Source organism: Mus caroli, chromosome 8 (assembly GCF_900094665.2).
Source record: "Mus caroli chromosome 8, CAROLI_EIJ_v1.1, whole genome shotgun sequence".
NCBI lineage: Eukaryota > Metazoa > Chordata > Mammalia > Rodentia > Muridae > Mus > Mus caroli.
The window spans coordinates 55733947-55748863 of record NC_034577.1 but is presented as its reverse complement, the minus strand read 5'-3'; the positions used below and the strand labels follow the sequence as shown (position 1 = coordinate 55748863).

The 14917-nt window shown below is 31.6% G+C and overlaps 1 protein-coding gene across 4 annotated transcripts in view; it reads right to left on the bottom strand.

The window, feature by feature from the left end:
• Positions 1 to 715: 715 nt before the first annotated feature.
• The window catches only part of Spock3 (SPARC (osteonectin), cwcv and kazal like domains proteoglycan 3), a 373684-nt gene continuing 359482 nt past the window's right edge, over positions 716 to 14917 (bottom strand). For 3 of the 4 annotated variants that reach the window (XM_021169488.2, XM_021169486.2, XM_021169485.1), the window contains 4 exons: positions 11764 to 11985; positions 8662 to 8724; positions 5075 to 5212; positions 716 to 2602 (listed from right to left, as the gene is read on the bottom strand). In XM_021169488.2, the coding sequence (XP_021025147.1) occupies positions 2433 to 2602; positions 5075 to 5212; positions 8662 to 8724; positions 11764 to 11985 (593 nt within the window). In that variant the 3' untranslated portion in view covers positions 716 to 2432. The remainder of the gene's footprint in view (positions 2603 to 5074; positions 5213 to 8661; positions 8725 to 11763; positions 11986 to 14917) is intronic. The other variant, XM_021169487.2, reaches the window with a different exon arrangement.

Here is a 14917-nt window from a genome sequence, read left to right as displayed (position 1 = left end):
CTCCTTCTTCACTTAAATCTGTAAAATAAAATTGCTGATGCATTATAGTAGAAAATGTAACTATATCAATTTATGTACTAGAAATATATGTATACTGTCTAACTTTAATACTTAGAATTCCATCTGCATGATTATTTTGTTCACTGATAAATCTCCTCTACCAGGATAGTGAGTGGTTTAAGACAAAGGTCTCTCTTGGGAATAAATGTCCATGTATTACAGTACTAACTTAGCAGAGGTAAAGTGAATTGCCTGTTGTCCAAGCCCTTAATACCGGCCATAAATTAAACTTTTATACATGTACATTAAAATATATTTTCTGTTAAAAATAATTTTTCTAGAGTTTGTTAATCTTGGCATGTTTGTTGCACTAGAGTTTTAACATAGAGACTTTTAATCAAAAGCAAATTCTATATTATTAAGTGGTATATAAGTACTGTATTGTTTCCATATTTGAATTCACCATTAAATTAGTTGCTTTCCTGGAAGCCTGAATGATGATGATATTATAAAAGCATACTTTAGGAACATGGTACTAGGTTACATATCTGTATGTACTTTTGCTTTATATTCTTTTGTGATTATCTCAAGTTAAATTTTATGATTAATACACATTTTTTTCAATAGACAAATTTATTCAGTCATTCTTCAATTTCATTTTTACTATAGAAATCTGGTTAACAATGTGACCCAAATAAAATTTAAAATGCTATTCTTTTGGAAAGAAAAGTATTTATTTCTCAATATTTTGAAAAATAAACAGATTAAAATAAAACAACAAAGATAAATATACTCTACCCAAGACACTAACAAATCAGGTTTACAAACTTAAAAATAAACTGAGAAATACTTATTGGCTCTGTTGTGGTATGTTATTTTGCAGAATTAAGGAACAAATTAAAAGCTCTTCATGCTATTATGTATACCCGAGAAAATCATTAAGGAACTGTTTACTTTGGTTACAAGAATCTTTATTTTGTAAACTATACATAAACAGTAAAAAAAAAGAAAATGCATTATAGCTTAAATATTATGTAAGTTCAACATTAAAGTTTTTATTTACTGTATATAAATTAAATGGCAAGAGTTCACCAAATTTGTGTTCTTATGAATAATATTCCTGGAAATCTGTAAATTCACTATTGAAGTGAAAGATACCAATATGTAAAATCCAACAGGTTTTCCCACTTCTATTATGAGCACAAAACTAGTGGTGTGATATACCCAAAGGTGGTGGTGTGGCAAAATGTCTACACAATTAATTAACATGCTAACTGATGTATAGTGAACAAAGTAACTTTCGTTACAGTTAATCTTAAATGCTACTCTTCACAATAATTATGAACAAGTCCATATGGGATTATGTAACAATAGAAAAAAAGAAAGAAACATATTCCATTTTCTTCATTCCAGCAGTATTTAAATAGCAATAATTTGTTAATTCTGTGTGCTTACACATTGCCTAGTCTCCTATACTGAAATACATGCTAAACCTTTCTATTTCTATTTTTGCAAGGCACCATACAACATGGTCTCTAATTTCAATACCACTAACAAAAATGGCATGATTCCAAGATCAAATGCAAAATTTCATACTAAATGAAAACTGAGAGTTCATATTTTTCAAAATTGATCTTGGGATAAATAAATTATATTTTATAGAAAAAAGGGGTTGAAATTAGTCTGTTTCTCCTTCCAATTGAAATTCTATACATGAATACTACTCAGAAAGAGAGAGAAACTGAGAAACGAGGCTGTCTAGGAATATTTTTAAAAATCTACATGATATGCAATGCTATTTAAATTAAAAAGTAGAAAGAAAAATCTTAAGTTTATAACGTTCAGAGCCCAAAGTTTTCCATAGTTTGCATTGCATATACTATTTAATCATACCCAGAATAACTTCACAATTGAAAAGATTACCATTTTCTCTTACCATGAGTTGTTTTTCTTAAAATACCAACCATAAGTCTTGGGAAGATGCCAAATTTGAATTGAAGCAAACATCATGAGTTAATCAATGAAATTATTGTGGTTCAGGTCACTAGTTACCTATTATAAATTTAACTTATACAATCTGTCATAAAAGCAACACACATGATCCCAAGCACACATTCACTGTTATTTTGTTTGTGGAAAAATTACATAGTATTTTCTTATGAAATTTTTGCTATAGTAATCTTTACAACTTTCTATATTCAGGCTGCAACCCATATGTGTTTTCTTTTTTTCTAAGGCATATGAAAACTGAAATTAAACAATTCTAATTTAACATCAAGTTCTATGATTTTAGCTTCAATATTTGAAATAATTATACAAAATATATGTCAGGTTTAGAACCACTTTGTTTTGGGATAAGAAGGAAATTCTCAATATGCTATTATTTTGTAAATATTAAAAATGTAGAATTTATTGACATTAGCTGTTACTGATCAAATATATCCATCATGGTCATCCCCATCATCATCATCATCCCCTTCATCTTCATCATCATCTTCAATATCATCCTTATCATTCATAATGTCATCTTCTTCACCTTCATCATCAGTCCATTCACGAAAATCTCCACTTGCAAAGTCTCCAGATATCTCAAAGTCTATAGCTACAAAAGCAAGCATCATATTTACTTGAGTATACAATGAACTGATTTCTGATTTATATAAATAATAAAAAATGGAAATTTTAATAATTATTTTTACTGTTTATCTCAACGAAGATAAGAGGAAAATTCATTCTTGGGAAGTTTGTTCTAAGCTAAAACTCTCACTTGTTAAAATGTGTATGCTCAAAGCACTATACTGTGTAAGATTCTAGTTTGGTAAATTTGACCTCAACGCAAGTTTTTAAAGACTATCACATCAGACTATTAATCTTATATAATACTTAATTACACCTACAAGCATATGAGGTGAAACAATTGCTTAGCAACATCTATATATACTTCCTAAAATTTAAAATCAAATATATATGCTACTTTATATTAAAGGTTAACTTTAGAAGCATTATTCAGTTAGAGACTTTGTGACTGAATAGTGTCTGGGGTAATTTCACTATTACTTGGTTACCTTTAATCAAGTAATTTTTTCTAGGATATGTGTAATTTAGACATACAACTACAGAAGAATGTCCAAACAGTTGGAAAGGTTGTATATTGAATTTGGAGGAAAGGGTATATGATCCAAAGAACATGATAAAACTCTAGAACATACAACAGTCAAGGACATTGATTTTTCTAGAATGCCTCTAGAAACAGCAACAGCTTGCTAAAATATGTATAGTTTAGTGACATGTGTTGGAATGTTTAAGACATAACTAAATGAGATAAACTTGTGCTGATTAAGCCAGCAGTTTAGTAAATTATTTTCTTCTGTTACTAGAGCAACAAAAAATTAATATTCATATTAACTTAGAATTAACTGCTAATATTTTGAGATAACAATTCACACATCTCTTATCATAACTGTAGCATATATTAAGTCCTCAAATTATATTTTTCTTCTTAATTCTTATAAATTCTATCAATATATTTAGGTGGGTGTAAATTGGTTGCTTTCACAACATACTTAAACTACCACCCTATGTGAAAAATAAAGTTCTTAAATTCCATAATCGTATATATTATAGTTGGAACATAAGAAAACCCAGAGTAAAGTTTCAAAAAAATAATTTTTCTCACTTACTGAATTCTTTTGCATATAATTTTCACTGGTAGCATAAAAATTAAAATAATTTATCCATTACTGATATCACAGGTAGATGAAGCCATTGACTATGCAAGAATTTTAAAACAGACATTATAAAGGCATGTTTTCTGGTTTTTAAATACTGTGTCTGGTATTAAAGCTTTGTTGCTGCTTTGATTATATAGGGAATGCCCCAACAAAAAAATCAAGCTATGAAAATCTTATGGAATAAACAACTGCAAGACAGGAAGGGAAAATTATATAAGTTTATGTATTATTGTTTACTATTTATTTCTTCTTAAGTGATCTTTATTTATCAGCCTAAAAATTACATATGAGAGGCAAGTCACCACTAAGTACTTAATTTTCATTATCTTTATTGATATTAGTGTAAAGAAAATCTGCTTTATGGGCTTTTATGAGAGAGTACCTACTTCTCTATTTGCTGTGACTAAATACTTGGTAAACATGAAGAAATTCAGTAACATTTAATTGGAGCTAGATTTTAAAGCATATGGTTCACTATACCAGGGAAGCATTGTGGCTGGGGTGACAAGAACAGCTGGGAAAGTGCTAGAAGATTTTGAACTTATGGCATGTACATCTTACATGGCCATCCGGAAAGGAGAAATCCACACAAAACTTAGATGGGCTCAAAACCTACAAAGTCCACTAGACTCCACATTCCAAGGACTCCATAAGCTCGCAACTAGCTTCATCATTTGGGGAACAAATGTATCAACATAATACCATGATAGAGATGGTGTACATTCAACCCATCATTGGGGTTTTGTGCATACTGTAAGTAAGAAGTCTCTATAGATTTATAGATAACTATATGTGTAATATAGATATTATATGAATCTTGGATTCTGGAAATCATTTTTGGTGTAAATTGAAAACTTTAAAATACATATGCTACTGATATCTTATATAGTTTTTTTTTAAAGACACACAAAATGCATGTTCACAAAGTATTAGAAGATCAAATATAACGGACACTTAATATATATATTTTTTATAGTTAAACATAAAACAGTAATGTTTTAGTCTGTTTTGTTGGAATTTGCAGAGTTGAAATGGTATTTTGTTAGGATACAGACTTGTGTTTTTCAACATCTCATTAATGAAAATGTCTGCTCATGATAGACATTTTGAGTTGAAGTAGGAAATGGAACTCAGCTTTTATTCATTAGTCTTTATATTCTCAATTGTGTCTGTTTAATATATTTTATTGCTACCATGCAACTTAAAATCTGCAAATATCAAGTCTTCTTTTCACCCCAAACATTCTTACATATTCCACATATTCTACAGTCAGAATGGCCTCATTAAATGTCTTTAACACATTTGTGTGCTAGAAAATTGTATGAAATGAGCCTTTCTCTTACCACAATCTGCAACACCATTTATTCTTGATCCGACAACTTCATTTCCATATCTGTCAACACACCAGCACTGCCCTACACTGCCATGGCATTGTGTTGGTTTGTAATAACCATCTTCATCACACAGTGGAATGTACTGTCCTGTGAAATACATGGTTACACACAAAAATACATAAGTAATTTATTAATGACCTATATTTTTAGGCAATCATTCTGCATTGATGTCCTAATATCAAAACCTGACTGGCTCTATGCTTATATTAAATATTTCAGAACACTAAGAACAGCATACAAGACTCTCAACTCTCTCATTATAAATCATTTCTTGCTTCATTTTCAAAAAATTGTACTCATATACTACAAAATTATTCCACACCAAGCTCTTTCTTTATGATATAGTTTGTTACATTGAATAGGTTAGTTAAAATCCTTCTCCATTACACCATCTTTTATTTTAAAGTTTACATATTACTCAGAGTACAAAGGCCTTCCTACACACACACACACACACACACACACACACACACACACACACACACACGTGTCTTTATGGTGTGTGTGTGTGTGTGTGTGTGTGTGTGTGTGTGTGAATTTCTCTGTGTATATTGCCATTATATATTGTTAACACCCTCTTGTAATATCTTCTCTTTTTGAAAATATTTGGCTTCTCTTGGTTTTCACTGTTATATCAACCCTACCCATTAAGCTTAAATTCTAGTTAACAAATGCTGGAAAGGCAGCTACTCTTATTTGTAGAACATTTCACAGTACACATTATATATGTAATGATGAATGTTTAGTTTTTAAAATGTTTAGTTCTACAAATACTGTTCTTGACAAACATTCCAATAAAAGGTACATCTTTTAAATGATCAGGTATTTTCATTTTTTTTCTCTGCTTATTTGTTCATATGAACAGAATCATCATTTTTTTAAGTTAAGGCATATCTAATATATATAGAAACTATGAACATTATTTTCTATTTATAACTATCAGAATATTTTACATCCCAAAAAGTTTTATATGTCTTCTAAATACATGATATACTTTATTCAAATATAATTTACCAGAAACCTGTGAACTCACATAAACAAATAATACCAATGTAGAAAATTTTTGAGTTTCATTTGCAGTCTGAAGGCCATCGAATAAAAAGAATCTTTGCAGTATTAAAATATTTAAATTATTATTGTTTGAAAAAATATGTTATAATCACTTTTCATGTCAGGACATTTAAAAGGGAATTCTAGAAATTATAGTAGTTGCACTTCAAATATAAATGCAAACTGTTATGCACGTTGGTACACATGTGTCTTTACCCTGACAGAACAGCTGGCCAAATTATCTATGTATCATCAGAAAGAACATTTAGAATATCCAGTGTTATAATATCTATGTTCTTAGTTTATAAAAGAAGAGTAAGGAAACTCTTCTAACATGGTAATTAAATATAATTTTTAAAATAAGTTCAAATAGGAGAAGAATAGATTCCAGCATGACTCGACCTTTATCAACTCTAAAATATTTATTCAAAGATAATAATTTCTTCATGGTATGATGTGAAACTTTGGGTTGCATAAGCATGCTCATGCATCAATATATTATCTCTACTCATGATTTATATCATTACAAGTATCTGTCATGGTTTAAGAAGAAAATTTCCCCACTACTTATTATAATCTTCAGTTTTTCACGTAAGACATTTTATGACAAATCAAATAACTGTTTTAAAGATAAACCCAGAGCTAAGAATTCTTTAACAATGTGAAAAAAATAAAACCACGAAACTTTGACACAGAGAGTGTGCTTGTAAGATGAATGGAATTTGGGGCTTTTTGTAGAATTTAGTGCAGTGGAAACTCCCTGGAATCTACTAGAGTAACCCTAATGAAGTTTCTAGCAAGGAAGGAGATGTAGTGCCAAGCGACAATCTTCTATACTTAGGCAAGGATCCCAGTAGTAGCACTGGGACAGGGACATTAATCCAGGAACAAAACGTTTGACCTACAACTAATCCATTCTGACTGATAGATGTGCTGGAGTAACGGTGGCAAAGAGCTTATGGGAGCGACCAACCAATATCTGATTCAACTTGAGACCCATACCATGAAAGTTATCCCACATATGGCCTAAACTTGGTGTCCATGAATCAGAGTCTGTACAGCCCAGACTCCCAGGATAGAAATATTGCTAGCGAAAAAAAATGTCAATGAAATGATCCCTAAAGATATTCTGCTGTATTTATAAATTGTTGCCTCGCCAAACTTTATCAAAGGATAATCTCCCAGCAAGCGATGGTAACAGATGGGAGACCCACAGCCAGAACAGTAGGCAGAGCTAGGGGAGCTGTGCAGAAAAGGAGGGAGAAAAGATTGCAGGAGCCAGAGAGGTAGGTACGGTAAAAATATGACCAACAGAATCAACTAAGCAGGGCTCATAGGAGCTCTCAGATACTGAAGGACCTTGTCTGAGTCTGATAGCTTTGTGTTCTTGTAGGACTCCTAAAAGTGCGACTGGTGCACATCTCTGATTCTTTTTTTTTTTTTAATTTATTTATTTATTTATTATATGTAAGTACACCGTAGCTATCTTCAGACACTCCAGAAGAGGGCGCCAGGTCTCATTACGGATGGTTGTGAGCCACCATGTGGTTGCTGGGACTTGAACTCCGGATCTTCGGAAGAGCAGTCGGGTGCTCTTACCCACTGAGCCATCTCACCAGCCCCATCTCTGACTCTTTTGCCTTCCCCTATAGTAGGATGCTTGGTCCAGCATTCACATGAGGATTTGAGTCTAGATTTTTTTTTTTTTTTTTGTAATTTGTTATGCCATATTAGGTTGACATCACTGGGAAACCTGCTCCTTTTTTATGGGAAAAAGAGAAATACTGGATCTCGGGGGAGAGGGGAAGTGGAGTGGGGGACTGGAAAGAGTGGAGGGAGGGGAAACTATGTTGGAATGTAATACATAAAATATTAATATATTGAGAATATATTGATATGTATAAATATATTACTATAAATTATAATTATCAGTATACATATAATATTAATAATGAAATATTGACATATGGCATATAATATATGAAACATGGGTTATAATATGTGAAATCTATCCATCATCTCTCTGCTATTATGTGTATCAGTACTTACTTACTAAAAGCTACATTTGACAACTTACTAATGAAAACCACAAAAATTCCTGCTCAGATTTCTCTGTTAGAATACTTTCACTACGTGTGTGAAATCAGTTGCTTAAATTTCATATACATAGTAACATCGATTCATAAATGTTTAATGCCCAAATAGACACTTCTGCTGATTCTTAAATTTATTATTGCTTGAATCTTTTTTATACTTAAAAACTTTCAAAATATGAACATGATTTTAGAGCAGTAAAACAGAGATTATATTCTTCAAATGCTGAGGTAATAAAGGTAAGTTCAATGGCTTTCCAAAAGTTCATAAATTTTGCTGCTGAACTTGAATGCAGGCTGTCTTTGTTGGATTAATATTGATTTTATGTTGCTGTTTCCCTGGGGTTATTTATATAAGCAATAAAACCTTCAGAAGAGTGAGCTGTGACTCACCGAGGAGCTTCTTTATCCCTTGTCGCTTCTGAATGTTGCTGAGCTCGGTGTGGCAAGGTGGGTCTGCAAGGACATCAAATACAGCACTTCAAGGATGTTGTAGAGCAAACAGTGCACCTGTAAGCCTTCAGCCTCAAGCAAGTATTTTTATCACAGTAAGGCTCATGTTATCCATCTGTGGTCATGGATTCATGTGGATACGTATGTGTGGATATATCATGATAGACATGCACAGAAATATCTACTTACAGATACACAACAGAGTATAGCATTTTAGTAAGTTCTAGCTATGGTAGCACTTTCTGATATTTTTTGAAATGTCTGAAATTTGATGAAAAACGAAAATAACATAGTTATAGATGATGGAATATTACTTCTATTAATACATCTGCCATATAAATCCAGTTGATTGCTGACTAAAAAACTAACTCATTTCCCTCTCATTTAGCATAGGCTATAGAATAATAGAAAAAAATGAGTTTTTCATTACAAAACATAATATGCAAAAAATACTGCTTTTCCCCAGTAACGTTGAACATTTATACATTATTTTATTGTAAAATGTTATTGTCTTATCTTAGTCTTTTTAGTTTCCACAAAGGTTTCAAATGTGTAAGTAACTTTTAGAAAATAATAATGTAAATTTTTGTAAGTCATGTTTCAAAAGAGTCTAGAGTACTAAAAGCCAATTTGTAAGTATATATTATGTGCATTGTATTTACAATCAGTGACCTAAATGAACACATGTGTAGATACTTTGAATATTCTATATATGCATAATACAATATGTATTATTGAAATTTAATGTTAAAATATTTGTTCAAATATTAAACAAATGTCACCAGAAAAAAAGTACAATTTTTGTCTTTTAGATAGGTAGAGACAGAAAAGAATTATGCTGTAAAAGGACAATAAAATATCAAAATAATTCTTTTCCTCTTCAATGAATGGTCCCAGGAAGAAGGATAAACATACAATCCAATTCAAATAATTTAAAATGTTTTAATAAGAGAATTACAAAATAACTCAAATTTAAAAGGCATAGTAGAAAAAAATAATGTGCATAAGCTGTATATGTTCTATGTCAGTATGTGAGGCCAAAATATTCTAGCAAACAAAGTAAAAAGTGAAAAAAAGTAATTTGATTTTAGAAGCTAACTACTTGATGGTAGTTCATGTTTAAATTGATACAATATAAGTTTTCCTTAAAATAAAGAATATATATCAAGATATACTGATATATATCATAAGAAGTTTTCTCTCATTATCTCACTGCCATGGCATTAGTCAAGCTTTCCAATTTTATGAAAAAGACTTCTTTAAGGTGCTGTAAAGGAAAATTAATTTTTCTATGTTTAAAAGTAGAGATTTGTGCTTACATGTACTCAAAATCCTAGCCATGGTTGAATGTGTTTTTAAAAATATTTTTATCTTTCACACTAAACTTTTACTAATTTAAATTCAAACATACTTTCATACAATTTTAAATATTCCTTTACCCGCTTTGGGACCATCACATCCACCATTCATCCTCGGGCTCAATGAACTCAGCTTTGTATATTACACATGTCTGTTCATGTGTGAGTAGTTTTCAGTGTTCATTAATAATCATGAAAGACATAACAAATGACAAAACTGAAATGGCAAATGTTAAATATAGGAATATGTGAATGAGCAGATTTTAATGAAAATACACTTGAATTTACTTTTTTACTCTTTAAAGTGCACTAGCTATCAATGGCTAGAATGTCATGTGAGATGGAATGTCTCATTACATACAATGCATATGTAATCAAGTCAGTAGTGTGTATTCACAAATGTGTGCAGTTTAAAACATTTAATGAAACAATTCAATTTCATATTTTTGGCTTTTTTCATCTATCATAGATGTTTTATTAAAGAAAATATTTTGGATTATGGTTTCCTTGCTCCTAGACCCTTTGAGAATCTCCTGACTTCTCCACTCACCAAAATTCTTTTTACTTAAAGTGATTTACAGATAGGTAAGGCCACCTCCGAGCTAAACCATTATTATATTCACTTCTAATCAATATGTAGACAATTATTTCTTCCCTAATTTTTGAGCTATTGCTAAATGAACATGATTGTTAGCAAAGCAATTTTTATAATTTCGTATGAGGTATGATAATAATTGCTATAGTTTGAATACCTTGTCCACTCTTTTTGCTTTCAAGTTTGGAAAGCACTCCAGTACTAACTCTACCACATCAACCTCGTTTCCAGTGTATTTCACTAGCACTCTCATAAATATTCCTTAGTTTTCCACATATTTAACATAATGTGAGGATGTTTAGATACTTTTGCCTGCATGCATTTAATATATAACATTCATTCTGGAAGTATGATCCATAATTTGAAGTCTACTTTTATCTCTATTAGACTTGAAGGCATTCGAAGGGCTATATCTGGGAGGGGTTGAAAAAGGAGAAAGAAAAGGATATGTGATATGATTTTATTTTAATTAAAAATGTATAATTTATTTTAAAAGTTGTACAACGAACACAACTGCTATTTCCTTTGTCTCACTTCTTGCAGAGTTTTAGAATACTGTTTCACTAGCAAATTTTTAACAAGCTACGAACCACTTTGGAAAGATTGAAAGACTAAGTAATTTTGAAAATAAAATGAGTAAAAATAACTTCACAGTGAATGCATGGTTCATGCAACACATTTAATAAGATCACAAAATGGAACATTAAAACTCCACAGTATAGTGATAAAAACCCCATTTATTTTACACTGTGGGCAAAGCAGATAGCAAATTAATTTCAATGATTACTTTTAATATCTATGTTCTCATATCTCTGTGTGCTGCTTGCGGGTTCATAATGGGAACTATAATGAAATACATTAATATAAAATATTAATTACTATTTTCCATCTTATTTAGAATATTTGTATCTTTAGCACAATTATTGTGTTCAAAATAGTGCCTATTTGGTCTTTCATTAAACATTCAAATTAGAAAAAGTACTAAAATGACTGAGGCATTGGATAGTACTAATATTTTTTATTATGAGGGAAAAGATAAAATTTGAAATGCAGGCCAACTAATTCCATCACAGCAGCCTCATCTTTTACCTTGCTGTCTCTGGAAACAGTAGCACCATTCATTATTAGATATCAAACTGTCCTTGTATGTGTCACAAGAATTGAAGAACGCCTTGGTGCACTGCTCATTCTTATCAAGGTATATGCTCCCAAGCTCTGACTGGTCCAATAGCAGGTCATAGTTTGTATCAAGTCTATTAAACATCCAGCCAAGTGAATCCTTGCAAATTGGCAAAATACTGGTATCAAATCCTACAGTCAAAGAGAACAGAATTAGCTCATATGCAAGATAACATCATCAGAAAGTATAGAAAATCAATGAATTATGGAAGAGCAGAGGAAAAGTACTGGGTAGTCAGAAAATCAAAAACTTTTAGCTTCAACTTGGGAAAGTTTTTCAATGTCTATTAGCTACAAAAATATCTATTCTAGTTATGAGGATTAATTAACCAGACAACATCTGTTGCTAATCAGTCATCATTCAATATAATGTGGTATTGCAATTATATACTATTTATGCTAGTCACTGTTAAATCTTCTTAGATACTTACCAGATCATCATAAACTGCAATGTATTATTGAATAACAAAAGCTGCTGAAACTCATTTCCATATGAAGACCTGAAGAATATTATTTCTACACAGGTATTACTGATGTATACTATATAATAGCTTTCATATTATCTTGTGCTGGTAAATACTATCGTGAATGTAGCATTATACATGAAACTGTTAACAAGAGAAAGAAGTGGTATTATGCAATATTACTTTCTGACTTCAGCTCTTGTGGTGATTTTTTTTTTATTACAAATTGCTACAATAGGAGGCAGTAAAGTATGCTGGAGGATAGTAGGGCTCATGAAATTGCAGGACTAAGTTGTATGAGAGCTATGTGCTGTTACACATGGATCATCTACTAACCTCACTAAAGCGGTGAGCCCTAAATCTTATATAAGGCCACAAATGACTTGAATCATTAAAATATTACACACAAATATACAAATATATAGCTATTCCAAATAGAGTTAGGAAGTGAGTTCTTGCTTGTGTTAGAAATGAAATATGATGCAAGCCAATAAGAAGCCAATTAAGATTGTTTTTGAGCTATTAAATGCTGAGAAGGACCACCACAAAAATATGTAACTTATGGAATACAACTAAAGTTCATTCCCTTTGAAGGAAATCTTCCTGTAGGCTCAGGGAAAGATCTCAAGGAAGACAAGGTGTGAAAATAGACAGAAATAGCAAATTGAGAATCAGAGATGGATTTGGAAATATGATAAAGGTACATCTGCCTACCTGCCCTTTTATGTCTTACAGAATGCCTTAATTTCTTAAAAAAGATAAATAAATATCACACTTCTTTTTTTTTTTTTTTTTTTTTTTGGTTTTTTCGAGACAGGGTTTCTCTGTATAGTCCTGGCTGTCCTGGAACTCACTTTGTAGACCAGGCTGGCCTCGAACTCAGAAATCCGCCTGCCTCTGCCTCCCGAGTGCTGGGATTAAAGGCGTGCGCCACCACGCCCGGCAAATATCACACTTCTATATTTCTCCCAGAGAACTGGTGAAAATAAGTAAAAGTTAAAATAAGTCTATCGCTAAGAAAAACTAGAAAGAATATCTTGAGTAATGAGCTAAAAAGCTCAGAACACTGAGCATAGCCATGGTCTCTCAGAAAGGAAAGAAAACTAGGGAAGAAAGAAATGGCAAAGACCACAGAGAAGCTGTGAACCATTGCCATAGAAGTATTATTAGAATTATGATTAGCAGTAGTATTTAAATAGACAAAATTAGAAGGGAATGTTTTTGGTACAAGAAATGACTTAGGGAATATCTCTCCAACAAATGAATTTCACCTATCACAGAGAAGAATCTAAATAGAACACAAAACTTGAGAGATACCAAGTAGATAAATTCATAATAAATACTTGAGACATTATAACTAAATTTACTTTAAACAAATGATGAGAAGGAATTTTTTTAAAGCAGCTAGATGCAAAGTCCATGTTTCTATAAAGGAGAAGTTCTATGTCTGTAGGCTGTGACCACCAGGGCAGTCATATATCAGATAGCCTGCATATGAGATATTTGCATTAGGATTTATAACAGTAGCAAAATTAGAACTATGAAGTAGCAACAAAGTAGAATTATTATTAGAAGTCACTACAATTTGAGAAACTGCCTTAAAGTTTTACTCCATTCAAGTTCCACACTTAAACATAATAAAAGCAACATACAGCAAACCAATAGCCAACATCAAACTAAATGGAGAGAAACTTGAAGCAATCACAGTAAAGTCAGGGGCAATACAAGACTGTTCATTCTCTCCATATCTATTAAACATAGTACTCGAGCAGTTAGGCAAAAAAAGGAAATCAAAGAGATACAAAGTGAAAAGGAGGAAGTCAAGATATGACTATTTACATATATGATAGTATATTTAGGCAACCAACCCCCCCCCCAAAAAAAAATCCATGAGCACACTCCTTCAGCTGAGAAACAACTTCAGCAAAGTATCTGGATATAAAATTAACTCAAACAAATCAGTAACTTTTATCTACTCAAGGCATAAATGGGCTGAGAAAGATCTCTCATGCTCATGGATCAGCAGGATTAACATAGTAAAAATGGCCATCTTACCAAAAGGAATCTACAGATTCAATGCAATCAAAATCCCAATTCAATTCTTCCCAGAGATAGAAAGAGCAATTCTCAAATTAACTTGAAATAACAAAAGAACAAGGATAGAAAAAATAATCTCAACAATAAAAGAACTTTTGGGGAAATCACCAGCTCTGATCTCACACTCTATTACAGAGCAACAGTGATAAAAATTACATGGTTTTTGGAATAGGGATAGGTAGGTAGATTAGTGGAATAGACTTGAAGACCCAGAAATGAACCCACACACCTATGGTCACTCGATCTTTTTTAAAGAAGCCAAAACCATCCAGTGGAAAAAGGACAGCATTTTCAACAAATAGTGCTGGTTCAACTGGCAGTCAGCATGTAGAAGAATACACATTGATCCATTCTTCTCTCCTTGTACAATGCTCAAGTCTAAGTGGATTAAGTACCTCCACATAAAACCACATACACTGAATCTAATAGAAGAGAAAGTAGTGAAGAGCCTCAAATACTTGGGTACATGGGAAAACTTCCTAATCAGAACACAAAATGGCTTA